Raw genomic sequence first — 25491 nt, 5'->3', positions numbered from 1 at the left:
CATTCCTTTAGTTTATGGGTCATATTCATAAAATGTTCGTTGAGTTCATTTAGTTCCCGACTCTGGGCTCCGTCTGTCATACCAGTCTTTCTGGGCAGGAAGGATGGTGCAAAGTCTTATCAGTCGGCAGAGCAGGATCGGGCTTCAGTGCAGTGTGACAAGGTGACATTGGACGCAGCAGGAGGATGGTGTGCACCGTTGGATTGTTGCATGCTGGAGTCAGTTCTGGTTCCATCACTACCGCACTTCGCTCAGTTTTATCACAGATAATTCTTGTTTGATCTAAGGGATTCTTACTGTAGTACTATGGCTATAGCATATAACAATTATAGTAATGATAACATACAGTAGCAGGGTTATATAGCAACTAATATCATACAGTTTAATTCTGGCTATTCTCACCTAAAATCAAATCCCCTTGAGGGCAGTAAGTGGTTTTGAACAGGGCTCAATAGGCATGGGCCAGGTGCCAGCACATTGCAGTGATTTGTATCTCTCTGGATTTGCCAGGGTGACAGCATACCTTTTCCAAATATTTTACTAGTTCTTCTGGATTCTGCACTTGTTCAGAGGTGAATTTCCAAAACATTGGAGGTGCCCACTGTTCTAGGTACTTGCCCATACTACCCCACACACCCTGCCACTCATAATTATCTAGCCTCAGGGCAGATCTCTGGGTGAGCTTCTTGAATAGTTGTTTAACCTTAAACAAGACCTGAACCACATTCAGGAGCATGCTAATTCCTACCAGTAGGGCTAGGACCATGCTGGTCTCAACATCCCAAGGGTATTCAAATTTTTCAAAATTCTCAAACACTATTGTAACTGGACTGAAGGAAAAGGGAAGAAAGGTACCCCACCCATAGATTGGCTCTCCGAGGAGGAAAGGTAAAAGGTGTAATTATTAATAGTTTCCCACAGATGGCTCCTGAAGTACAGAGGTGATGACAATGCTGAGTGCAAATGCCAGATTAATCCCACAACCAATAACTTTATCATACCATAAACCAGTGTAACACAATACATCAAAGTGAAAACCTTAATCCACCTCCCACAGATGATAAGCAGCAGCACAGGGACTACATACAGCAAGCAAGGTGATACATAACAGAACTTTAAAAATGATAGCAAAAATTCTAAGAACACATAAATCAACATAGTGACCAGCGACTATTAGACCAATATAATGAATGCTTCTATCAAATTTGTTTTAACGACAAACCTGACCAGAGCTTGTTATCTCAACCCTTCATGCCCCACGTTGGGCGCCAAAATAGACTGTCGTGGTTTAACGCCAGCCAGCAACTAAGCACCACGCAGCCGCTCACTCACTCCCCCCCCACCCAGCGGGATGGGGGAGAAAATCAGGAAAAAAAAAAAGTTAAAACTTGTGGCTTGAGATAAGAACGGTTTAATAGAAAATAAAAAGAAGAAACTAATAATGATAATGATAACACAAATAAAATGACAATAGTAAGGATAAAAGGATTGGAATATAAAAATGATGCGCAGTGCAATTGCTCACTGACCGACACCCAGTTAGACCCCGAGCAGCGATCCCCCCACCCCCATTCCCCCCAGTTCCTATACTAGATGTGACATCATATGGTATGGAATACCCCATTGGCCACTTTGGATTAGCTGCCCTGGCTGTGTCCCCTCCCAACTTCTTGTGCCCTTCCAGCCTTCTCGCTGGCTGGGCATGAGAAGCTGAAAAATCCTTGACTTTAGACTAAACACTACTTAGCAACAACTGAAAACATCAGTGTTACCAACATTCTTCTCAAACCAAACCCAAAAACATAGCACTGTACCAACTACTAGGAAGACAATTAACTCTATCCCAGCTGAAACCAGGACATATCCCAATGGATGTGATCAAAAAAAAAAAAGCCCCGCCAGATAACACAAAAGAAACACCAGATTTCCTAGGCATTGTGAGTTTCTGGACAAAGCGTATTCCAGGTTACAGTCAGATGCTGAGCCCTCTCTGTCGAGTGACCTGAAAGAGAAATTGTTTCGTACAGGGCCACAAAGGGGGGGTTGACCCCGGCTGGCAGGTAAGCCCCTACCCAGTTGCTCGCTCACTTCCCCCCCTGCTCCCCAAGAGATGGGGGAGACAATTGGAAGGGCCCAAGTGAGAAAACTTGTGGGTTGAGATAAAGATAGTTTAATAAGGGGCAGTGGGAGAAAGTAAAAAAAAAAAAAAAAAAAAAAGTGATGCAAGAGCAATCACTCACCACCAGCAGACCAATGCCCAGCCAGTTCCCAAGCAACAGCTACTTTGGAAAGAATACCTCCCCTTCCCCGCCACCTTTTATTGCTGAACATGTCATTATATGGTATGGAATAACTTTTTGGTCAGTTCAGGTCAGCTGTCTGTCGTGGTTTAAACCCAGCCGGTAACAAAGCACTACGCAGCCGCTCGCTCACTCCTCCCGCCCCTGGCCACGGTGGGATGAGGAGAAAATATAAAGGCAGGCTCGTGGGTCGAGATAAGGACTGGGAGGGATCACTCCCCACTTATGGTCACGGGCAAAAGACAGGCTCAACTTGGGGAAGAAACAAAATCAATTTAATTTGCTACAAATCAAATCAGAACAAAGATATTAGGAAGTAAAACCAAACCTTAGAACACCTTCCCCCCACCCCTCCCTCCTTCCCGCCTCAACTCCACTCCCGGTTCTCTCTACCTCCTCCCCCCGGCGGCGCAGGGGAACAGGGGATGGGGGTTGGGGTCAGCTCGCCACACATTGTCTCTGCCTCTCCTTCCTCCTCAGGGGGAAGGACTCCTCACTCGTCCCCTGCTCCACCGTGGGGTCCCTCCCACGGGAGACAGTCCTTCACGAACTTCTCCAACGCGAGTCCTTTCCGCGGGCTGCAGTTCTTCCCAAACTTCCCTGGCGGGGGTCCTTTCCGCGGGCCAATCTTCAGTCACAAACTGCTTCAGCACGAGCTTTCCCATGAAGTCACAGCCATCTTCGGGGCATCTGACTGCTCCAGCGTGAGCTTCTCCACTGCCTGCAAGTGGGCATCTGCTCCACCGTTCACCTCCATGGGCTGCAGGGGCATCAACCTCCTCAGGCGCCCCTCCTCCCCCTCCTTCTTCACTGACCTCGGTATCTGCAGAGGTACTCCTCTCACACTCCAATCCCCCTACTCACTGGGGGTTCCCCTTCTTAAATATGTTATCCCAGAGGCGCTACCACCGTCACTGATTGGGTCAGCCTGGGCTAGAGGCGGGTCCGACTTGGAGCCAGGGGAGCTTCTAGCAGCTTCTCACAGGAGCTGCCCCTGCGGCCCCCTCCCCCGCTACCAAAAAAAACCGCGCCACACAAACTCATATGCTTATAAAATTTTTAAAACTTTTGGTCTGTAGATTTCAAATGCAAAACTTAATAACTTCTATTTTGTATTAAAAAAAAAAAAAGACTCCAGTGGCATCATTTCTTTTCAAAGAGATTCCTTTGGATTTTCAAGCTCTCTCCCTTCACCTGATGCTCTAGAAAAATAATAAAGCAACATTAATAGGCATATAAAGAATTTCAGACATAAGTCTTATTTTAAAATTCATTGACCTGGAATAAGACTAGAACCTCAGTGTGTCGATGCACATTCAGCAGTAGATGAAGTTTGGAAGACTGAAGCAGTTAGTGATGCCAGCTTCTCTCCTTGAGAGGACTGTCATCCCCCCACACCCCCCCCCCCCCCACCAATTGAGCTCAAGTCAACATGCCAAGCTGTGAACTGCAGTTATTCAGGATCTGATTTGTATTCCATTCAGGCGTTCCTGAATAATAAGCCAAACAGTTTTTTACTGTAGTTCTGACACTGGTACCAGTACCAAACTCAATGCCCTTGGAGGTGTAGAAGATGGAATTCAATATTCTTTTTGTGCTGGAAAAAGAAAAGGAAGTTTGTGTTGACTGCAGGACCATGCCATCAGCAGCGTGCACATTCAAGCTTGTAGCTTCCTTTCACTCCAACCAGCACTAATGTATTGGTTTGCTAGAAAACTTTTCACATCCTTCTTCTGGATTTTAGCAGTGGGGTTTCTTCCACTGAGTTATAAAACCTGAATGATTGCAGCATATTGCTCCAGGTTGTTTGTAGTGACCATTGCAACAATCATTTAAGGTTTACTTTCCCCCTTATAAACAGAGTGCTTTGTCCCAAATATTTATGAATTTTTATCCAGAACCTATTGGGTTTTTTATGCATCCTTACTCTACTAAACTAGTTTGTTTATTTTTTAGCGGTTTAGAAATATATTTTATGCAATATTTTAGGAAGCAAGTAAGAAATAGCTGCTTTACGGGGAGAGGGTCTATGGTTTTAATTTGTGAATTGCTTTCTTTAAATTAGGCTGAAAAACAAGCTGAAGCTGTGGAAGCTGCAGTGGTAGCAGCTGCAGTGGCTGTGACTCCAAAAATAAGCCCTAAAAGGGGAAGACCAGCAGGTAACTTTAAACAAAAAGGAATTTTGTTTATTTTTCCCCATACAAAATAACTTAATAGAGATGGTTGGAGGATTTATTGCCCCCAGATCTCCAGAGTATTACAGAATATTTCCTAATATGTAAACTTCCAATTTTTATTTTTATATGTATATATAAAAATATATATATACATATATACACATCTAAACTATCCTACATGGCAACCTGAGGTATTTAGCAATTTAGCACATAAAGGGCCTTAAAATGTTTATGGTTATGCTGGGTCCTCTGAAATAAGGATCATTGTATCCCCTTGCAAGTATCACCTTTAGGAAAGCCTCCATAGGATTCTGCTAACTTACAGACTATGCAATAAGACCTCTGTTTCACTGTGGCTTCACAAAGGTTTATATTATTCAAAGGTGTATAACATTGGTACTTAAGTTGTGTTAGAATATCCATAAAACAAGTTTAAAAAAAATGGGGGGAAGGAGACTGTCTATAGGTAGAGCTCAGAGGACAGTAAAAACAAGTGAAGAGCTGGAGAGATTTTGCTGAAAAGACGTTTAAAGGAAATCTCTGTAGACCAATAAACAACTGAGAAGAAAATATAGCTATTAGAAGCAGCATGTAATTTTAAAGATTTTGCTAATAGTTCTGCAGTACTTGTTTGTGAAAGTAGCAATGACTTAATTGTAATTCTTATGGCAAGTTTGCAAGTATTCTTGAAGGAAACGTTTTAAATTTGTTTACTGCTAACATGGGGAAAGTTATTGGAGCACTTAAATATATGCTATATGAGCATTTAGTCTGGGAAACAGATAATTTAATACTTTATACTCACCTGTATCTGGTGGCATTATGAAAATAACTTTTAGAAAACGCAACCATAGTTAGCTCTCAAGGCAAACTATTTAAGACTAGATGTGAGGAAATGAAGTATTACCTTAGTACTTCACCCACTTTCATTATATTTATTAAATGAACATTTTAAATATTTTAATGTGTGTGGGATTATATTGATCTTTCAAATGAATTGTGTTTATACAAGCTATTGTCTGTAAGAGCAGGGAAGGACCTTTACAAGAGATGCTTTGGCACCCTATGGGAAATGTGTTACTAGATGATGTACTGTGCAGCATTCTCTTGCATTAATATGATGCTTGCATCTCTTGCTTAGCAGTGCTCCACACTAACATCAGCAGCACTTCAAACACTGGGCTGTTAGTTTTATTCCTAACAGACTGTTCACTGGGGATAGCAGATAAGCATGTTCCGTAAATTTCAATCCATAATGGCAGCATACTAAGTATTTTCATTTTACAGAATTTGAAGGGTATAAACGTCGACAAGGCGGATAAACTATTTAGCTCGCTTTAACACTGAAACATGGTGAAATTGAGAAAATGTAGAACTGTGCTGTATACCTCAGTGTGGTGGTAGAGTTTCTTGACACTGATTTACTCTCAGGGAAAGGGATGGAAGCTCCATGAAGCTCTTAAGACTACTACTAATAAATAGGCTGAGTTTAGATTTGCACACTAAATTACTTAAGTCTTTCCCCCCCACTTATTATTGTCTTATTATTCCACTTATTATTCTCTTGTTTCAGGCTTCTTTTTTTTTATTAGCTGCGTAACATGAGGCAGGACCATTCTGAGTGCACTGGGTGGAAAAGGCACAGGAATAGATGGTTTAAACCTCTTAGACTGCTATCTTAAAGTACCAAAGTGTTGGTTGAGATTTTAATTTTTCAGAGGGATCTCGATTAAACTTTGATACACAGTTCCGACGTTTGAATTTTTTTAAATAGAGTATTTACTCTACTAAGTTTGACTCAAGTGTTGCTTCTATGTGTTGACATGAGAAACAACCCTTTTAGATAAGGAACGGGTGGTGGCTGTAGACTAACCTGTTCTTTTTGTATAATTAGCTACTGAAGTAAAGGTTCCAAAACCAAGAGGGAGACCCAAATTGGTGAAACCACCTTGTCCTTCGGAGACCAACATGTGAGTTGGCTTTTTATACAAAATGCCTGTCTTTATTGTAAACCAAGTGGTTGCATTTGATGAGCTGTCATGACTTACTGAGTTCCTGCCCAGCATTTTCCTTGTAGTACTCAGTATAAGTTAAATGTTGCAGTCAGGATGGGTGGACAACCAGATGGGTAAAAAAGTGGTTGGATGATTGGGCTCAGAAGACAGGGGTTAATAGGTTGTTTTCTACCTGGACGCTGGTAACAAGTGGAATACTGGAGGGGTCTATCTCTTCAAGTTTGCAGATGACAGCAAATGGGGGGGGGGGGGGGGGGGGCAGTCAATACACTTGAGGGCAGAGCTGCCATCCAGAGATAACTAGACAGGTTGGAGGAACAAGCTGACAGGAACCTCATGAAATTCAACCAGCACAGATGCAAAGTCCTGCCCCTGGGAAGGAAGAACCCCTGGCAATGGTACAGGCTGGGGACTGACTGTGGAGCAGCAGCTCTTCTGAAAAGGACCTGGGGATCCTGGTAGACAGAAAGCTGACCATGAGCCAACAGTGTGCCCTGGCAGCAAGGGAGGCCAACAGTATCCTGGGCTGTATGAACAGGAGTGTAGGCAGTTGTATTGGGTCTGGCTGGGATGGAGTTAACTTTCCCCATAGCAGCCCTCATAGTGCTGTGCTTTGTATTTGTAGCTAGAACGGTGTTGATGATAGCACACCAATGTTTTGGCTACTGCTGAGCAGTGCTCCCACAGCATCAAGGCTGTCTCACCACCACCACCCCTCCCCCCCCCAAAGGCTGGAGGGTAGGCAAGAGATTGGGAGGGGACATAGCCAGGACAGCTGACCCAAATTGACCAGAGGGATATTCCATACCATATGACGTCATGCTCAGCAATAAAAGCTAAGAGAAAGGAGGAGGAGGAGGGGCATTCGTTATTAAGGCGTTTGTCTTCCGAAGCAATCGCTATGCGTACTGAGGCCCTACTTCCCAGGAAGTGGCTGGACATGGCCTGCTGATGGGAAGTAGAGAATAAATCTTTTTTTTTTTTTTTTTTTCTTCTTTGTTTCTGGCTGCGGCCTTTGCTTTCTTTCATTGAACCGCCTTTATCTCGATTCACCAGTTTTTCATCTTATTTTCTCCCCCTGTCCTGCTGAGGAGGGGGAGTGACAGAGTGGCTTGGTGGGTATCTGGTGGCCAGCCAAGGTCAACCCACCACAGCAGTAGATTAGAGAAGTGATTATCCCCCTCTATTCAGCACTTGTTAGACCACATCTAGAATTCTGGGTCCCCCAATACAAGAAAGATGCTGACTAACTGGAGCGAGTTCAGCAGAGGGCCACCAAGCTGGTCAGAGGGCTGGAACACATCCTATGAGGAGGGTCTGAGGGAACTGGGCTTGTTCAGCCTGGAAAAGAGAAGGCTTTGGGGGAGATCTAATAACAGCCTTCCAATACCTACAAGGAGTTCATCAAGAAGAAGGAGCCAGGCTCATCACGACGGTGCATGGTGGGAGGATGAGAGGCAACGGGCATAAATTGAAACGAGAAAGGATCAGACTGGATATAGGGAAATACTTTTTCACCCTGAGGACAGTCAAGCAGTGGGGCAGGTTGCCCAGAGAGGTTGTCCAGTCTCCATCCTTGGAGGTTTTCAAGACCAGACTGGAGAAAGCCCTGAGTAACCTGGTCTGAACCACCCCCAGCAAGGGGTTGGACAAGAGACTTCCAGAGGCCCCTTCCAACCTGAATTATCCTATGATCCTATGAAATGAAAGATCTAAGAGTGATCCAACTTTGTGCAGGTGGAGTATTTGATAGTAAAAACTAAGAAGTACATCTTCTTGAATTGAGAGTTAGGTTCTCTTTTAAACTGGGTATAGATAATGAATATGAAGCTTAAATAATTTACTGTGTTTTAGTGTTCATGAAGAGGAGAAGACAAAGAAAAAAGGACTGGAAGAAAAGCCCAAAAAACAAGGGGAAAAAGATGAGGAGAGTCAGAAGGAAGAAGACAAATTGAGGAAGGAATTTGATAGAAGAGAAGCAAAGAGGGAGACCGAACCAAAAAGGAGAAATACTTCCCAAGTGGGTTCTGCATCAGCATCTGATTCTGAAGAGGATGAAGGAGAACATGAAGGTGATAAGGTATATTGCTCTTTATTGACTTACTTATTGTAAAGAACAGTAGTTCACTGAAAATATTTCTTAAAGCTAATACTAGGTCTTCAATTTTGTCTATTAAGTGTTGGAGCCTTGTGTCTGGCTAACATAGATGCATGTCTTGGAAATGAGAAGTTGCAGAATTCCTTTCTGTCAAATAATCCTTTCAATAACTTTTAGATATTTACAAAGAAAAAAATTTTCTAATACTTTATTTTTTTAAAAGATGGATTTAAATGCAAGTGATTTATTGTAGCAAAAGTTTGTTTGTTTGTTTGTTTGTTTTAATATGCTTACTTGAATGCATATATTTTTTTGTCCTGAGCGTTGAGAATCTGTGGGGTCTGTGAAATATATTTTTGAAAGATAGGAAGCTGTCTCTAGCTGATCATTTGGGAATGGCTTTGGGTTTCTTGGTGTTTGGGATATTCTTCTCCATATCTGAGAGAAAGCACTAATAAAACTCAGCTTCTCATCTGCATATAAAAGATTTGGATTTAGTTACAGAGGAATGCTAACTCTCATCAGGGTGTTTCATGGACTAGAGCAATAATGTGTAGACATCTAGAGCAGGCAGGTTTAACTATTAATGTTTTTGACGTTCAGTAATCTAAAGACTCCTTCTCTCTTCTCACCCTAAAACCCTAAATAAAAACAGAAGAAAAAAGGAGGGAGAAACTTTCAAGGAGCTCATAGAAGAAACATGTTACAAGGCCAACATGAGAGAGAGCTGACAGAAAGAAAGTGTAAGCAAGAGGAGCAAATGGAATCTGAGCTGTGAGTATGTTTTAATACATAGTGTCTGTACATTGTGGTAGTACTTTGAAACTAAGAGGAGGCACAAAACCTGACAAAATTCCCAATTGGTTTGCACTGTTCCGTGTCCTCCCTCTGCCTTTTTTTTTCCCCAAGCATTATTTAATTTTTTAAGTGGAGAATAAAAAAGCTCTTGTAAATCAATATGTAGCATTGTGGGAGGATGGGAAAAATTGAATCCAGAAATTAAGTGATGTCAGTCTTTCAGTGACTTAGATTTCCTAACAGTAGGACAGAGTTGGTGGGTTCTGTTTAGAAGTATCCTGAGAATACCTGAAGAGAGAGCTAACTCTCTTGTTCTGGCAGGGCCATGTATTACATTTTAAGCAAGTCTTGAATACATGAGATTGAGATTTATATCAAAATTCTATAGCCATTAAGCTGCTCAGGTTGTGGAATACATAGGGTTCCCTGGAAAACACTTCCTTCTCTGTCTGGCAGCTGGAGGCTATACTATCAGACAGAACAAGGAAGAAGTTATGATTTATGCTACTCTGGCTCTGCAAAGCCAATTGAGTAATATCAAGCAGTTTGCAGTCAGAAGATAAATTATCACAAATGAACCAAGCATTAGCATGGAGAGAAGATCCTGCCAGAAACTTAGGGGGTTGGGACAGCAGGAAGAAATCGATCTGACCCATTCTCAAGACCTATTCCACAAGTGGGTGAAGAAGCCACCACCATGAGATTGAGATGTTCCCATCCACACAGTTCTTGGGAAGGAGGAAGAAGGGGAAGAACAAGGTAAAATTTCTGGGAATTAGGAGAAGGAAATGGTCCCCTTCATCTATAACAATACAATTATAACCTTTCTCTATCCTTTAACAAGAATCTAGATTTATTTCCCCCCCCCCCCCCCCCAAGCGATTTCGCCTCTTGTCAGTTATTCTTTCTCTAGAAACCTAAACACACTTCTTCCTTGGGGCAAACCTAAACTTTTCCAATGTCCCAAAGACACTAAATTGTTTTTATCATTTCTGCAATTCTTAATATATTATTATGTAAATCTGACATGCTTTTTGATTTCTGCAATAAATTGTCATGTGTTGTTTTGGTTATGATAGAATGGTTTGGGTTGGAAGGGACCTTAAAGATCATCTAGTTCCAACCCCCCCTGCCATGGGCAGGGACACCTTCCACTAGACCAGGTTGCTCAAAGCTCCATCCAACCTGGCCTTGAACACTGCCAGGGATGGGGCATCCACAACCTCTCTGGGCAACCTGTTCCAGTGCCTCACCACCCTCACAGTAAAGAACTTCTTCCCAATATCTAATCTAAATCTACCCTCTTTCAGTCTAAAACTGTTACCCCTCGTCCTATCACTACACTCCCTGATAAAGAGTCCCTCCCCATCTTTCCTGTAGGCCCCCTTTAAGTACTGGAAGGCCACTATAAGGTCTCCCCGGAGCCTTTTCTTCTCTAGGCTAAACAACCCCAACTCTCTCAGCCTGTCTTCATAGGGGAGGTGCTCCAGCCCCCTGATCATCTTCGTGGCCTTCCTCTGGACCCGCTTGAGCAGGTCCATGTCTTTCTTATGCTGGGGGCCCCAGAGCTGAACACAGTACTCCAGGTGGGGTCTTCACGAGAGCCGAGTCTTCTTTACTTTTAAATAGATTTCATATTTTATGCATCTAGGGAACTATACAGAGCTCCACTTCAGTAAAAGTAAGGAGCAGTAGCTTATCTTAGTGACTGTGCATAGTTTAGATTATACCTGATGCCTAATTATTAAGCACAAAACCTAATGATAAAATGTGAAAAGGTTTATTTTTCTTTTTGCTTTCTTGCAACTTCCTCTGTCAGCATAATGGATATAAATTGAATTTTTTGTTTCATTTTTTTAAATCATTATTTTCCATTTTTCTGGTCTAGGTAGCTACCTCATTAATATTTGTTAGGCAAACTCAATTCAGTGCTTCGTACATAAGACACAGCCTTGCTTAAAGAATGTGAGTCTGTGCAGGTACAACTGTGTTGCTCCTCAGTCTACTGCCAAATTTGTGCCAACGTCCTCAGCTATTCATCCTCTCAGTTGGTAAAAAGAAACAAAGCAGCTTGTTGAACAGTGTTGCAGAAAAGACCTTGACTTTTGCTGATTTAACATGCATTACCTACAGCTTTTCTTAGTACCAATGAATAATTCGACACATCCCAAACTTTAAAAAGATAACTTAAGGAAACAGCGTATATGCCTATCAACACAACTGAAAGTAGTTCTTAAGCACAATCACTTGGAATACATTATTTTCTAGAATGCACAGAATCATAGAATAATTCAGGTTGAAAGGGACCTCAGGAGGTCATCTAACTTCAACCTCTGGCTCAAAGCAAGACGAGCTATGGAATCAGATTGTTCAAGTACATATTCAAAAAGATATGAAAGCACCTTATCTCTAGTTAACAAATGGAGTAAAGTTATAGCGATATTTAAAATACAGAACTGAAGAGACATTTACAAACCATTTGCTCAGACTCAATACTCAGTGCTTACGAGTGTTTTGTAAATTCACGTTTTGCTCATGTTTACTCTGCTTAATGGTCTCTTCTTTAAGCAGTTTAACACTGCGTATGAAATTGTAAGCAAGTTTCATGTGACAGAAATATAGTTTGCAGATTGTTCGAGTTTTAACATGTGCAGCATATGCATTTCTCAGCATGAAAGGTGTACCAGTTTAGTCAGAGTGGTAAGCTTAGAAGTGGACTTTTACTGCAAAAACTGTAAACTAACATTGGTTTAAGCAAGATAGGTTTGTGTTATGCACACATTGTTTGATAATGGCTAATCCAAATAAATTGCTCTTAAGTAGCCATACAAGGGTTTATGTAAACAGGTTTGATTTCTTCATTTAGATGAGTCAAACAATGCTAACTGGAACTTAGAGTTCAAGCCAATGCAAATACACACACACACACACACTCACACTCTCTTGAATAGAGGGAAACGTATATTGGCAGAACGTAACACTACCACTGGCTCAGTTCTTGGAAGATATACTTGTAAGTTTTAAAGAACAAAAACACAATATTGTGCTGGAATATTTAAAGAAATATATGAATTAATTTGCCTATAGTTGCTTGTTTGAGACAACCTGGTCAAGACACCTTGCGCAAGTATGTGAGGTGTTCGTCTTCAGTTTCTTCCGACCAGTAATGACCACTGGTGTGTCACGTCTGCACCCAAATAGCCTTATGCTTTTGACAGGAAATAAAAAGGGCAATCTGACTCAGTTTGTCTCTTGCCACTAAAAAAATCCAAGTGTTGTCAGGTTCTGTAGAAACAAGGAAGTGGAACAGGTCATGAAAAATGTGCCTTAAGAGAGACAATTATTAAAAGTGGCCATTTGTTTTCAAGTGATTGGCCAAATACGTTCCACTGTCCAACCGCTTCATTTACAATTTCAATTAACTCAGATGCCACACTACATTAATGTCATATTGCATTTTGAACAACTCATTGATTTAAGCACAGTGCTGTGTTGCATAACTTGGGTTTGGAACCTGCACTGATCTCTTGGTTATAAAAGGTACTCCTTTAGTATGCCACTCATCCAGGCAAAAAACGCATTTGTAATTATCATTATTTAGCTGAAAAAAACTCCCAAATGACATTTTTTAAAGCTGTCCAAACAGAAACCAGTAATTCCAAGACTACCTCTGAGCAAAATCAAATTCCTGTTCATCTAAAAGAAGAGTTAAAACATAACTTAAGTTTACCCTACTGCAATAGTCAACATGTCCCACAGATTTATATACAAAGTTTTAGCTTCCAGGCAGCCAAAAGGAGTGCTGGACACCACAAGTCTCTCAGACTCTCTCATGCTTCTAAAACCAAGGACAACACTGCTGACAGTATAGCTTCCCCCAACGAATACTGCTGGGCAAAAACAGTCTGTGAGCACTGACAACAGGAGTACTTGAAGAAAACAAACTAGCACTTCAAGAAAAGAGTTCAGCTAAGGGTTGATCTTAGAATTTTCCCCCCTCTTTTACAAAATTCTGCAGAATTATATAATAATCTTAAGCTTTTGGAAGTCTGATTCAGTATCTGAATAAAATGTGAAGCGAGTATGGAAACTGATATACATGCAGGATTTTTATTTAATGGATGCTTATTTTTATGACATTTGGAAAAACTCACAGAATGGTGGAATATACCAATTAGAATAAGGCTTTTAAATTCTATGATAAAACAAGACTGAAGACTTGATAAATAGGGTTTGTTTGGGGTTTTTTTTGTGTGAATAAAAATATTTTGGGAGTTTTCTTTAAAGATTGTGGTATACTTATAGCTTACTTATTTCTGTACTTTTTTTAGTAGAGTTGCTATGGGAGTCATTTTATTTGTCATATAATCGATCTTTTTCCCATAATTCCCTGAGGTAAACTTGAATGTTACTTTTAAATTTGGGTCCTCTTACAATATTCTCTCTCCATCAATCTGTTTCATACACTGCAGCTTTGTCTTAATTTTTACATTTTAATAATACTTTCATTTGCTGCTTCTAGGGGAAACAGTCTGCTAATCTGGAGGATTCCTTATCTGCAGTATCTTAAAATAAATAAATAAATTTAATTTATTTTGGTCTTTGAAGAAACCAGAGTTTGACTTCTGTATTTTTACACACAGTTTGAATATCTCAAAACATCTCATTTAAAAATAAAAATAAAAAAAAGACTCAAGACTTTAGAAGACAGCATTGTAAAAATGCTTTCATGTTTTGACAGGCAAAATAAAGAAGGAGGTAAGAAATTGGAAGTTAAGAGGATGGAGAAGAAGAGAGGTTAGTTTAAAGACTATTAAATATTCTTTATATATATATATACATACACAGAATATATAAACACAATATTTTTTACTATCTTAATTTTTTTAAAAGAAATACATGTCTAGACTTATGTTGTGGTTTAACCCCAGCCAGCAACTAAGCACCATGCAGCCGCTCTATCACTCCCCCTCCTCAACTGGGCAGGGGAGAGAAAATATAACAAAAGGCTCGTGGGTCGAGATAAGGACAGGGAGAGATCACTCAACCAATTACCGTCACGGGCAAAACAGATTCGACTTGGGGAAATTAGTTTCATTTATTACCAATCAAGCCAGAGTAGGGTAATGAGAAATAAAACCAAATCTTAAAACACCTTCCCCCCACCCCTACCTTCTTCCCAGGCACAGCTTCACTCCCAAATTCTCTACCTACCTCCCCCAGCGGCACAGGGGGACGGGGAATGGGGGTTACGGTCAGTTCATCACACGTCGTTTCTGCCGCTCCATCCTCTTCAGGGGTAGGACTCATCACACTCTTCCCCTGCTCCAGCGTGGGGTCCCTCCCACGGGAGACAGTCCTCCACGAACTTCTCCAACGTGGGTCCTTACCACGGGCTGCAGTTCTTCACGAACTGCTCCAGCGTGGGTCCTTTCCACGGCGTGCAGTCCTTCAGGAGCACACTGCTCCAGCATGGGTCCCCCGCGGGGTCACAAGTCCTGCCAGAAAACCTGCTCCAACGTGGGCTCCTCTCTCTACGGGTCCACAGGTCCTGCCAGGAGCCTGCTCCAGCGCGGGCTTCCCACGGGGTCACAGCCTCCTTCAGGCATCCACCTGCTCCGACGTGAGGTCCTCCACGGGCTGCAGGTGGATATCTGCTCCACTGTGGACCTCCCTGGGCTGCAGGGGGACAGCCTGCCTCACCACGGTCTTCACCACGGGCTTCAGGGGAATCTCTGCTCTGGCGCCTGGATCACCTCCTCCCCCTCCTTCTTCACTGACCTTGGTGTCCGCAGGATTGTTTCTCTTACATGTTCTCACTCCTCTCTCCAGCTGCAGTTTCTGTGCCCCAGCAACTTTTTTTTCCCTTCTTAAATATGTTTTTACAGAGGCGCTACCACTGTCACTGATTGGCTCGGCCTTGGCCAGCGGTGGGTCTGTCTTGGAGCCGTCTGGCATTGGCTCTGTCGGACATAGGGGAAGCTTCTAGCAGCTTCTCACAGAAGCCACCCCTGTAGCCCCCCCCCGCTACCAAAACCTTGCCACGCAGACCCAATACAACTTACTGCTAAGGGGGTTTTGTGATCTCAGTCAAAGATGTTTGATCTGCGATTACTTCCTTCAGATCTCTGAAGCAGTGTATTCTTGTTTTAGGTCTTCTAAATTCTTTCCTTCAGCAGTGTGTTAGAACTGGTCTTTAGTATTCTCATCTTATTGTCATCCTAGTTTTTAAACCTTTTACATGTTCTCCATTCACCAGCATATGAAATCAAAAGTTCTATTTCTTTGAACTGAATCACTTCAGTTCTTTATCTTCACAACTAATTGTCTGTTCCATCACAGCAGACTAATCAGAGGGGACCCCTTGCAAATAGTCAGATGGTATCCTTTTCCAGGGAAGGGGCTTAGATTTGGGATAGTTACTGAGTTCTTGTCCACCAGACCAGACTTCCAAACCAACCTTTACAATAAGAAGTCATTCCCTTCTTCGTGTCCCTACCCTTCTTAGATATGTCTTAAGGTCAGTTCAAACCACTGCCTTCAGGTTCCATCTATCTTTTGTTATATAGTAGAAATCCAGTGGTTTAAACTGGAACCAATTCCAGTGTTGGCAGAAGGAGAGATTTTTATATAAAGGTGTCCAAGACAGATGGGACAAACAAAATAAGCAGTTTTCCTGTAATATTACTTAGTATGTATACCACTTGTATACCGAAGAAAATCCAAATAAATGTTTTGATGCATTGACCTTGGCTGACTGCCAGACCCCCAACCAGCTGCTCTCTCACTCTCCCTCTTCAACAGGTTGGGGGAGAAAATAAGATGGAAAAGCCCATGGATCCAGATAAAGACAGGGAGATCACTTACCAGTCACCATCAGGGGGAAAAACATACTTGAGTTTGGGAAAATTAATTTAAGTTATTGCCAGTTAAAAATAGAGTAGGATGGTGAAAATCAAAGACAAAAACTAAAACATCTTCCCCCCACCCCCCCTTCTTCCCAGGCTCAACTTCACTCCTTCAATCCCAACTCTTCTATCCCCCTGCCCCTAGCAGCACAGCAGGAATGGGAAAAGAGGGGTTGTGGTCAGTTGATAACAGTTCATCTGTGCTGCTCCTTCTTCCTCACACTTTTCCCTGCTCCAGCATGGGTCCTTCCCACAGGCTGCAGTTCCTGTCAGGAGTCTGCTCCAGCGTGGGCTCTCCATAGGCTGCAGGGGAATCTCTGCTCTGGCACCTGAAGCACCTCTTTCCCCTCTGTACTTGGTATATGTGTCAAGGTTTTGGTAGCGGGGGGGGGGGGGGGGAGAGGCAGGCGGCTGCTGCAGGGGTGGATTCTGTGAGAAGACATCAGGAGCTGCCCCCATATCAGACAGAGCCAGTTCCAGCTGGCTCCAAGATAGACCTGCCACTGGCCAAAGCTGAGCCAATCAGCAATGTTGGTGTCACCTCTGTAAAAACATATTTAAGAAAGGGTAAAAAATGCTGCACAGAGCTGTGAGAAAAATCTAAGAGAAACAACTCTGCAGATACCAAGGACAGTGAAGAAGGAGGGGGAGGAGGTGATCCAGGTGCCAGAGCAGAGATTCCCCTGCAGCCCGTGGTGAAGACCATGGTGAGGCAATTTGTCCCCCTGCAGCCCATGGAGGACCCCATGCTGCCAGAGCAGGTGGATGTGCCCTGAAGGAAGCTGTGACCCCATGGAGAGCCCATGCTGGAGCAGGCTCCTAGCAGGAACTGTGGCCCGTGGGAAGGACCCATGCTGGAGCAGGTTTTCTGGCAGGACCTTTGGCCCCACGGGGGACCCACGCTGGAACAGTCCATTCCTGAAGGACTGCACCCCATGGAAAGGACCCATGCTGGAGCAGTTCTTGAAGAACTGCAGCCTGTGGGAAGGATTCATGTTGGAGAAGGTCGTGAAGGATTGTCTCCTATGGGAGGGACCCCACGCTGGAGCAGAGGAACAGCGTGTGGAGGAAGGAGCGGCAGAGACAAAGCATTATGAACTGACCACAACCCCCATTCCCCTGTGCCACTTGGGGGAGGAGGTAGAGAAATCGGGAGTGAAGTTGAGCCTGGGAAGAAGGGAGGGGTGGGGAGAAGTTTTTTTTAGATTTGTTCTTATTTCTCATTATCCTATTCTGATTTGATTGGCAATACATTAAGTTAATTTTCCCCAAGTCAAGTCTGTTTTGCCCGTGATGATAATTGCTGAGTGATCTCCCTGTCTGTCCTAGTTTCAGCTGGGATAGAGTTAACTGTCTTCCTAGTAGCTGGTACGGTGCTATGTTTTGAGTTCAGTATGTGAAGAATGTTGATAACACTGATGTTTTCAGTTGTTGCTAAGTAGTGTTTAGACTAATGTCAAGGATTTTTCAGCTTCTCATGCCCAGCCAGCGAGAAAGCTGGAGGGGCACAAGAAGTTGGCACAGGACACAGCCAGGGCAGCTGACCCAAAGTGGCCAACAGGGTATTCCATACCATGTGACGTCCCATCTAGTATAGGAACTGGGAAGTGGGGGCGGGGAATCGCCGCTCGGGGGACTAGCTGGCTGTCGGTCGGCGGGTGGTGAGCTGCGGAGGCACAGGACAACACACACAGACCAATGTGATCAGGTGAAGTCCACTTTACTAGAGCATCAGACATCATTTTATACATTAGTTACATCCATACATGCGTTTAGCTATTTTACTATTGGTTGCACACATTATTCACGCACTGTTCACGCGTCTAGTTACACTTAATGATTGGTTATATCAACACTGTACACACGCATAAACATAAAACATAATTGGTTATACTAACTAAAACATACGAGACTTGTCTCAGTCTAATTGGTCAAGATAAACTGCCGAATTGAGGTTGTTTGTGCCAAGTTCTCTTTATCGTGGAATGTGCACCTGTGTTTTTCTAATTGGTATCTTTCTTATTTTTGTCTTCTGTTTATTCTGTTCAAGGCCTTCTAAAGGCATCTGGAATGCTCTTGTGACCGTTAGCTAAAAATGTTCCACAACAGTGAGCAATTGCACTGTGCATCATTTGTACATTCCAATCTTATTATTGCTGTTGTCATTTTATTAGTGTTATCATTATCATTATTAGTTTCTTCTTTTCTGTTCTATTAAACCGTTCTTATCTCAACCCGCGGGTTTTGCTTCTTTTTCCCGATTTTCTCCCCCATCCCACTGGGTGGGGGGGGGAGTGAGTGAGCGGCTGTGTGGTGCTTAGTTGCTGGCTGGGGTTAAACCATGACACTGTCCTTATCTCAACCGACAAGTTTTTCATCATATTTTCTTCCCCTGTCCTGTTGAGGGGGAGTGGCAGAGTGGCTTGGTGGGCACCTGGCTGCTAGCCAAGGTCAACCTGCCATACCATCCTTCTTCACTGACCTTGGTGTTTGCAGGATTGTTTCTCATACTGTTGGGTTTTTTTTCTTTTTTTTTTTTCCCCTCACTCCTCTCTCTCACACACTGCTGCGCAGTGTTTTTTACCCTTTTAAAAATACATTTTCACAGAGGCACCACCAGCTTCACTGATTAGCTCATCTTTGGCCAGCAGTGGGTCCACTGCAGAGCCAGCTGGAATCGGCTCTGTCCAGCACAGGCGCAGCCCCTGCTCTCTTTTCACAGAGGTTACCCCTGAAGCCCCCTGCTGCCAAAACCTTGCCACATAAACCCAATACAGACCTTTAGCACCTATGAGTTAGAGAACAAATTATTCATTTGTCTTTACCACTTGTTAGGGCACATGCATTGTGAACTACTTTATTTGGATGGATTTGGACTATGACTGTGTCCAGGTCTCTGAAATCCAAAGCATCAATATTCAGGTATCCTCTCATCATAAAGCTTCTACAGTTTCCGAGCTCTTACTATTTATTGAAACTTTCTTTTAATCTGGGTTAACTTCTAGAAAGCAACAGCAGAAAAATGTTCAGTTGTAACTCCATTTTGTTGTTGTGTGTCCAGTTAAAAAAAACCCCTACATTATTTGTGTCGTGGTTTAACCCCAGCCAGCAACTAAGCACCACGCAGCCGCTCACTCACTCCCCCCCCACCCAGTGGGATGGGGGAGAAAATCGGGAAAAAGAAGCAAAACCCACGGGTTGAGATAAGAACAGTTTAATAGAACAGAAAAGAAGAAACGGATAATGATAATGATAACACTAATAAAATGACAACAGCAATAATGAAAGGATTGGAATGTACAAATGATGCGCAGTGCAATTGCTCACCACCCGCCGACCGGCACCCAGCTAGTCCCCCGAGCGGCGATTCCCCGCCCCCACTTCCCAGTTCCTATACTAGATGGGACGTCATATGGTATGGAATACCCTGTTGGCCAGTTTGGGTCAGGTGCCCTGGCTGTGTCCTGTGCCAACTTCTTGTGCCCCTCCAGCTTTCTCGCTGGCTGGGCATGAGAAGCTGAAAAATCCTTGACATTAGTCTAAACACTACTAGCAGCAACTGAAAACATCAGTGTTATCAACATTCTTCTCATACTGAACTCAAAACATAGCACCGTACCAGCTACTAGGAAGACAGTTAACTCTATCCCAGCTGAAACTAGGACAATTTGCTACCTTAATGCACCTGAGGAAAACTTATTATGAGTTGCCTACTCATAGTTTTTTGCCTTCTGTATCTCAAGTTCTGGTTTTGTAGAAATGTTTCTACAAAAACATCTCATGAGATTATTAAATATTCATGTCTGCTATTTCTGATCTTTAGAAACATCAGTGGATTCTAGGCTTCAAAGGATACATGCAGAAATTAAAAACTCACTGAAAATTGATAATCTAGTAAGTATATTTTGTTCATTGATGTATGCATACAATTCAGGTAGGAAATATTTTTTGAATGCCTGGTTTGAAGTATGATTTAATCTCCTTAATTTGCAAGACCTGGTTTGGGGACCTTCTTTCTTGATTACTCACCTGGTCTTCTCAGAGTGCCATCATGTGAAAAGTGTTGAAAGGGATTTGGCCTCTGACAGCACTTCATGAAGGCTATTTGTGTAATGAGAAACTACTAGTTTAAGTGAAGAAGTCTTTCACAACAAATGCTGCAGTGGCTTCTGCATTTAGCAGCATGAGAAGTAGTGAGCAGTTTCAACTCAGTCTACGAGTTTGTGCTGTCATGCGAAAAAGTAAAACATTTGTTTCTAGTACAGCTAACTCTTAAGTCTATAAAAATTTTCTGACTTCAAAGTAATTCATATGAAATTTAAAAATTTCCACCTCAGAAAAATGGTTCAGTTTAAATATTTTTGTCAGCTGAACTCCAGATAGTAAATTCACTTCAAATGTAAAAATACTTGAAATAAAAGCTCACAGAGATATAATCTTATTCTTGCCTGGATTAGATTTTATAAAATTGGTTGTAGAGCTAGAGCAAAGATGCTTTCATTATTGTATTTATCACTGAGTAAATGTGGCAACTACCATATTCTGCTGAGAGTAGTCCCGAATCCTTCTTTTTCTCTGCCAAGTACCCAGGTGGTTTCTACAACTTGAGCATCTTTGTATATAATTTGATGAGTGAAGATCTCACCTCTTTAGAGAGAGATCTAAGCAGTCTGACTTTTTTGCTACTTTCCCCCAAGAACAGGAACTAAAACTCAACGTTGCCTTCAGTTTTATATTTTTCCCCTCTTAATGTGGCTACCAAAGAGTGTTAGTATTTACACAAAGTCTTCAAATCAAACTTTTGTTTATATACAGGATGTGAACAGGTGTATTGAGGCTCTTGATGAGCTTGCTTCCCTTCAGGTCACAATGCAGCAAGCTCAAAAACACACAGAGATGATTTTGACTCTAAAGAAGGTGAGTTTTGCAACTTCATTTAAAGTAACTTCAAAAGGGAAACATATTTTTTTTAATTAACATCAAATTTATTTACTACTTTGGAGTGTGTTTCACTTCAAGTCTAAACGTAACATACAACGAGTTAAGAATTTCATATAGCACTTACTGAGATTAAGTAGATATGTGTATATATATAAGTGGAGTTGACTGTTTTACCTTTTCATTTTCAGATACGGAAGTTCAAAGTTAGCCAAGTTATCATGGAAAAATCTACAATGCTCTATAACAAGTTCAAGACCATGTTTCTAGTTGGAGAAGGAGATTCTGTTCTCTCACAGGTACTAAATAAATCACTTGCTGAGCAGAAGCAGCACGAGGAAACCAAAAAACCCAAGGAACATTGGAAGAAAGGTCCAACCAAAAAAATAGAAAAGGAAAAAGAACTAACAGGTAGGTGTTGGTGTACTTCATCCCACTCTCCCCAGGTGACTTCACTATAGTAGCACAGAGGCTGAAATGTTACCAGCTATGTTTGTGCTATATTTTTAATGAACTTTATAGTGCCATAGGATTTATTTAGTAACTAATTATACTGCAGTTATCTTCCAAGTTGCATCATGGGAGTAGGGAAGGAAGAGGATTAATACTGAAGTGAATTCAATTGGCATACTTCTAGGAGTATAATAGCTGAATGAGCTTCCATAGTTAATACTTTATGTGGTGTTTTAAATAAAATAGTTCTTTCAGTTAGGCTCCCAGTTCATTTTTAGTTTCTTGTTTATATCCAATCTCCACTACTTTCTGAGCCAAGTTCAAGTCGTTCTGGGATATTCAAGAGTGGTTGCTTCCTCCCGCAGCTCTGGCCCAGGACTCCCTCCTGTCTAGCCACTCTTGAAATATATGCTGATCACTTCCAGTTAACTGTCATACACTTAATACTTTTCAAGTTAATTTTCAAATGTTCTTGAGTTTGTCCTGAAATGTGTTGTGAATTATGTTGAAACCGTAGCCTTCAGCAATATTTTATATGCTTGCTCATTTTATTTAGATAATGCAATTTATGGGACTGAGGTATACTGAATTCTTAAGTCATCATAATATCTCTTCTTGCTTTTATATATAGCTTCAGCTGGTAGATTTCAAGATTATAGGAAAAACATTTGTAGTGTTGGAGTTGATGCTTCTTATGACAAAATTTTGGTTTTCTTGCTTCCTACAGTGCTGATTCTTTCCCCTTCATTTTAAAGGTGCGAAGACACTAAATGGAGGGTCTGAAGCTCAGGACATCAACCAATCACAACAGAATGGAGAGAACACTGAGGAAAAGAAAGAGAAGCATGAAGTTGGAACTAAGAAAAAGTGAGTTAATGTTAGTAAGTTCACTGAACTAACCATTTCTAATTTGAAGCAACTTAATCATGTTTAATTAATATTTTCTTTACAGGGTTTTCTCCTCAACTTTATAGAAATATAGTATGTTAATTCCACTCTAGTTCTGAACAAACATTTTCAGAAGAAATGCTTCACTCATTTCTATAGTGTAGGTAAAAGGAACTTCTATAGGATGTTCTACTAGTGGACTAGATAGCTTGAGGTGGGACAGAATTCTGTATACTCTTGCTTCTGTGTTTTAGAGTGGTATTAAGCTGGAAGCAATGGAATCTTGGACTATATTGCACAGAAACTCATGAAACAACAAATTTTTGTAAATTCTCTTATTCTAGTGAGTAGGCAAGTAAATACATTGTAAGAGAATTGACTAAATATAGTTAACTAGCATTACAACTTCTGCCTATAAAATTTCAGAACTCTTTGGCTGTGACAGGTGTATAAAGTTGCCAAATTAAACTGTTCTGGTCAAACATCCATAAGAATGCTTGAATTTGTACATGTACGTTTATTCAAGTACTCCTATTATCAGTGCTCACGGACTGGTTTTGTTCATCAGTATTCGTTAGGGGAAGCTATACAGTCAGCAGTGTTGTCCTTGGGTTTAGAAGCATGAGAGAGTCTGATAGACTGATATTTTGTTTGTCCCATCTGTCTTGGACACCTTTATATAAAAATCTCTCCTTCTGCCAACACTGGAATTGGTTCCAGTTTAAACCACTGGATTTCTACTATATAACAAAAGATAGATGGAACCTGAAGGCAGTGGTTTGAACTGACCTTAAGACATATCTAAGAAGGGTAGGGACACGAAGAAGGGAATGACTTCTTATTGTAAAGGTTGGTTTGGAAGTCTGGTCTGGTGGACAAGAACTCAGTAACTATCCCAAATCTAAGCCCCTTCCCTGGAAAAGGATACCATCTGACTATTTGCAAGGGGTCCCCTCTGATTAGTCTGCTGTGATGGAACAGACAATTAGTTGTGAAGATAAAGAACTGAAGTGATTCAGTTCAAAGAAATAGAACTTTTGATTTCATATGCTGGTGAATGGAGAACATGTAAAAGGTTTAAAAACTAGGATGACAATAAGATGAGAATACTAAAGACCAGTTCTAACACACTGCTGAAGGAAAGAATTTAGAAGACCTAAAACAAGAATACACTGCTTCAGAGATCTGAAGGAAGTAATCGCAGATCAAACATCTTTGACTGAGATCACAAAACCCCCTTAGCAGTAAGTTGTATTGGGTCTGCGTGGCAAGGTTTTGGTAGCGGGGGGGGGGCTACAGGGGTGGCTTCTGTGAGAAGCTGCTAGAAGCTTCCCCTATGTCCGACAGAGCCAATGCCAGACGGCTCCAAGACAGACCCACCGCTGGCCAAGGCCGAGCCAATCAGTGACAGTGGTAGCGCCTCTGTAAAAACATATTTAAGAAGGGAAAAAAAAAGTTGCTGGGGCACAGAAACTGCAGCTGGAGAGAGGAGTGAGAACATGTAAGAGAAACAATCCTGCGGACACCAAGGTCAGTGAAGAAGGAGGGGGAGGAGGTGATCCAGGCGCCAGAGCAGAGATTCCCCTGAAGCCCGTGGTGAAGACCGTGGTGAGGCAGGCTGTCCCCCTGCAGCCCAGGGAGGTCCACAGTGGAGCAGATATCCACCTGCAGCCCGTGGAGGACCTCACGTCGGAGCAGGTGGATGCCTGAAGGAGGCTGTGACCCCGTGGGAAGCCCGCGCTGGAGCAGGCTCCTGGCAGGACCTGTGGACCCGTAGAGAGAGGAGCCCACGTTGGAGCAGGTTTTCTGGCAGGACTTGTGACCCCGCGGGGGACCCATGCTGGAGCAGTGTGCTCCTGAAGGACTGCACGCCGTGGAAAGGACCCACGCTGGAGCAGTTCGTGAAGAACTGCAGCCCGTGGTAAGGACCCACGTTGGAGAAGTTCGTGGAGGACTGTCTCCCGTGGGAGGGACCCCACGCTGGAGCAGGGGAAGAGTGTGATGAGTCCTACCCCTGAAGAGGATGGAGCGGCAGAAACGACGTGTGATGAACTGACCGTAACCCCCATTCCCCGTCCCCCTGTGCCGCTGGGGGAGGTAGGTAGAGAATTTGGGAGTGAAGCTGTGCCTGGGAAGAAGGTAGGGGTGGGGGGAAGGTGTTTTTAAGATTTGGTTTTATTTCTCATTACCCTACTCTGGCTTGATTGGTAATAAATGAAACTAATTTCCCCAAGTCGAATCTGTTTTGCCCGTGACGGTAATTGGTTGAGTGATCTCTCCCTGTCCTTATCTCGACCCACGAGCCTTTTGTTATATTTTCTCTCCCCTGCCCAGTTGAGGAGGGGGAGTGATAGAGCGGCTGCATGGTGCTTAGTTGCTGGCTGGGGTTAAACCACAACATAAGTCTAGACATGTATTTCTTTTAAAAAAATTAAGATAGTAAAAAATATTGTGTTTATATATTCTGTGTATGTATATATATATATAAAGAATATTTAATAGTCTTTAAACTAACCTCTCTTCTTCTCCATCCTCTTAACTTCCAATTTCTTACCTCCTTCTTTATTTTGCCTGTCAAAACATGAAAGCATTTTTACAATGCTGTCTTCTAAAGTCTTGAGTCTTTTTTTTATTTTTATTTTTAAATGAGATGTTTTGAGATATTCAAACTGTGTGTAAAAATACAGAAGTCAAACTCTGGTTTCTTCAAAGACCAAAATAAATTAAATTTATTTATTTATTTTAAGATACTGCAGATAAGGAATCCTCCAGATTAGCAGACTGTTTCCCCTAGAAGCAGCAAATGAAAGTATTATTAAAATGTAAAAATTAAGACAAAGCTGCAGTGTATGAAACAGATTGATGGAGAGAGAATATTGTAAGAGGACCCAAATTTAAAAGTAACATTCAAGTTTA

At 42.1% G+C, this 25491-nt stretch overlaps 1 protein-coding gene across 3 annotated transcripts in view; it reads left to right on the top strand.

Annotated features, from left to right (window-relative positions):
- The window catches only part of LOC121232951 (lens epithelium-derived growth factor-like), a 106205-nt gene that overhangs the window by 70318 nt on the left and 10396 nt on the right, over positions 1–25491 (top strand). Inside the window, exons 8-17 of one of the 3 annotated variants that reach the window (XM_041121506.1) lie at positions 4366–4459; positions 6372–6447; positions 8347–8572; positions 9246–9364; positions 14130–14185; positions 20120–20190; positions 21112–21213; positions 21426–21645; positions 22443–22554; positions 22640–22679. In XM_041121506.1, coding sequence (XP_040977440.1) covers positions 4366–4459; positions 6372–6447; positions 8347–8572; positions 9246–9364; positions 14130–14185; positions 20120–20190; positions 21112–21213; positions 21426–21645; positions 22443–22554; positions 22640–22661 — 1098 coding nt within the window. In that variant the 3' untranslated portion in view covers positions 22662–22679. Of the gene's footprint in view, positions 1–4365; positions 4460–6371; positions 6448–8346; positions 8573–9245; positions 9365–14129; positions 14186–20119; positions 20191–21111; positions 21214–21425; positions 21646–22442; positions 22555–22639; positions 22680–25491 lie in introns of those variants that run through there. The other 2 variants (XM_041121507.1, XM_041121505.1) reach the window with 2 other exon arrangements.

This window comes from Aquila chrysaetos (genome assembly GCF_900496995.4).
Source record: "Aquila chrysaetos chrysaetos chromosome W unlocalized genomic scaffold, bAquChr1.4 W_unloc_2, whole genome shotgun sequence".
Lineage (NCBI taxonomy): Eukaryota > Metazoa > Chordata > Aves > Accipitriformes > Accipitridae > Aquila > Aquila chrysaetos.
The sequence above is the reverse complement of the archived record's forward strand: the minus strand, read 5'-3'. Positions and strand labels throughout refer to the sequence as shown.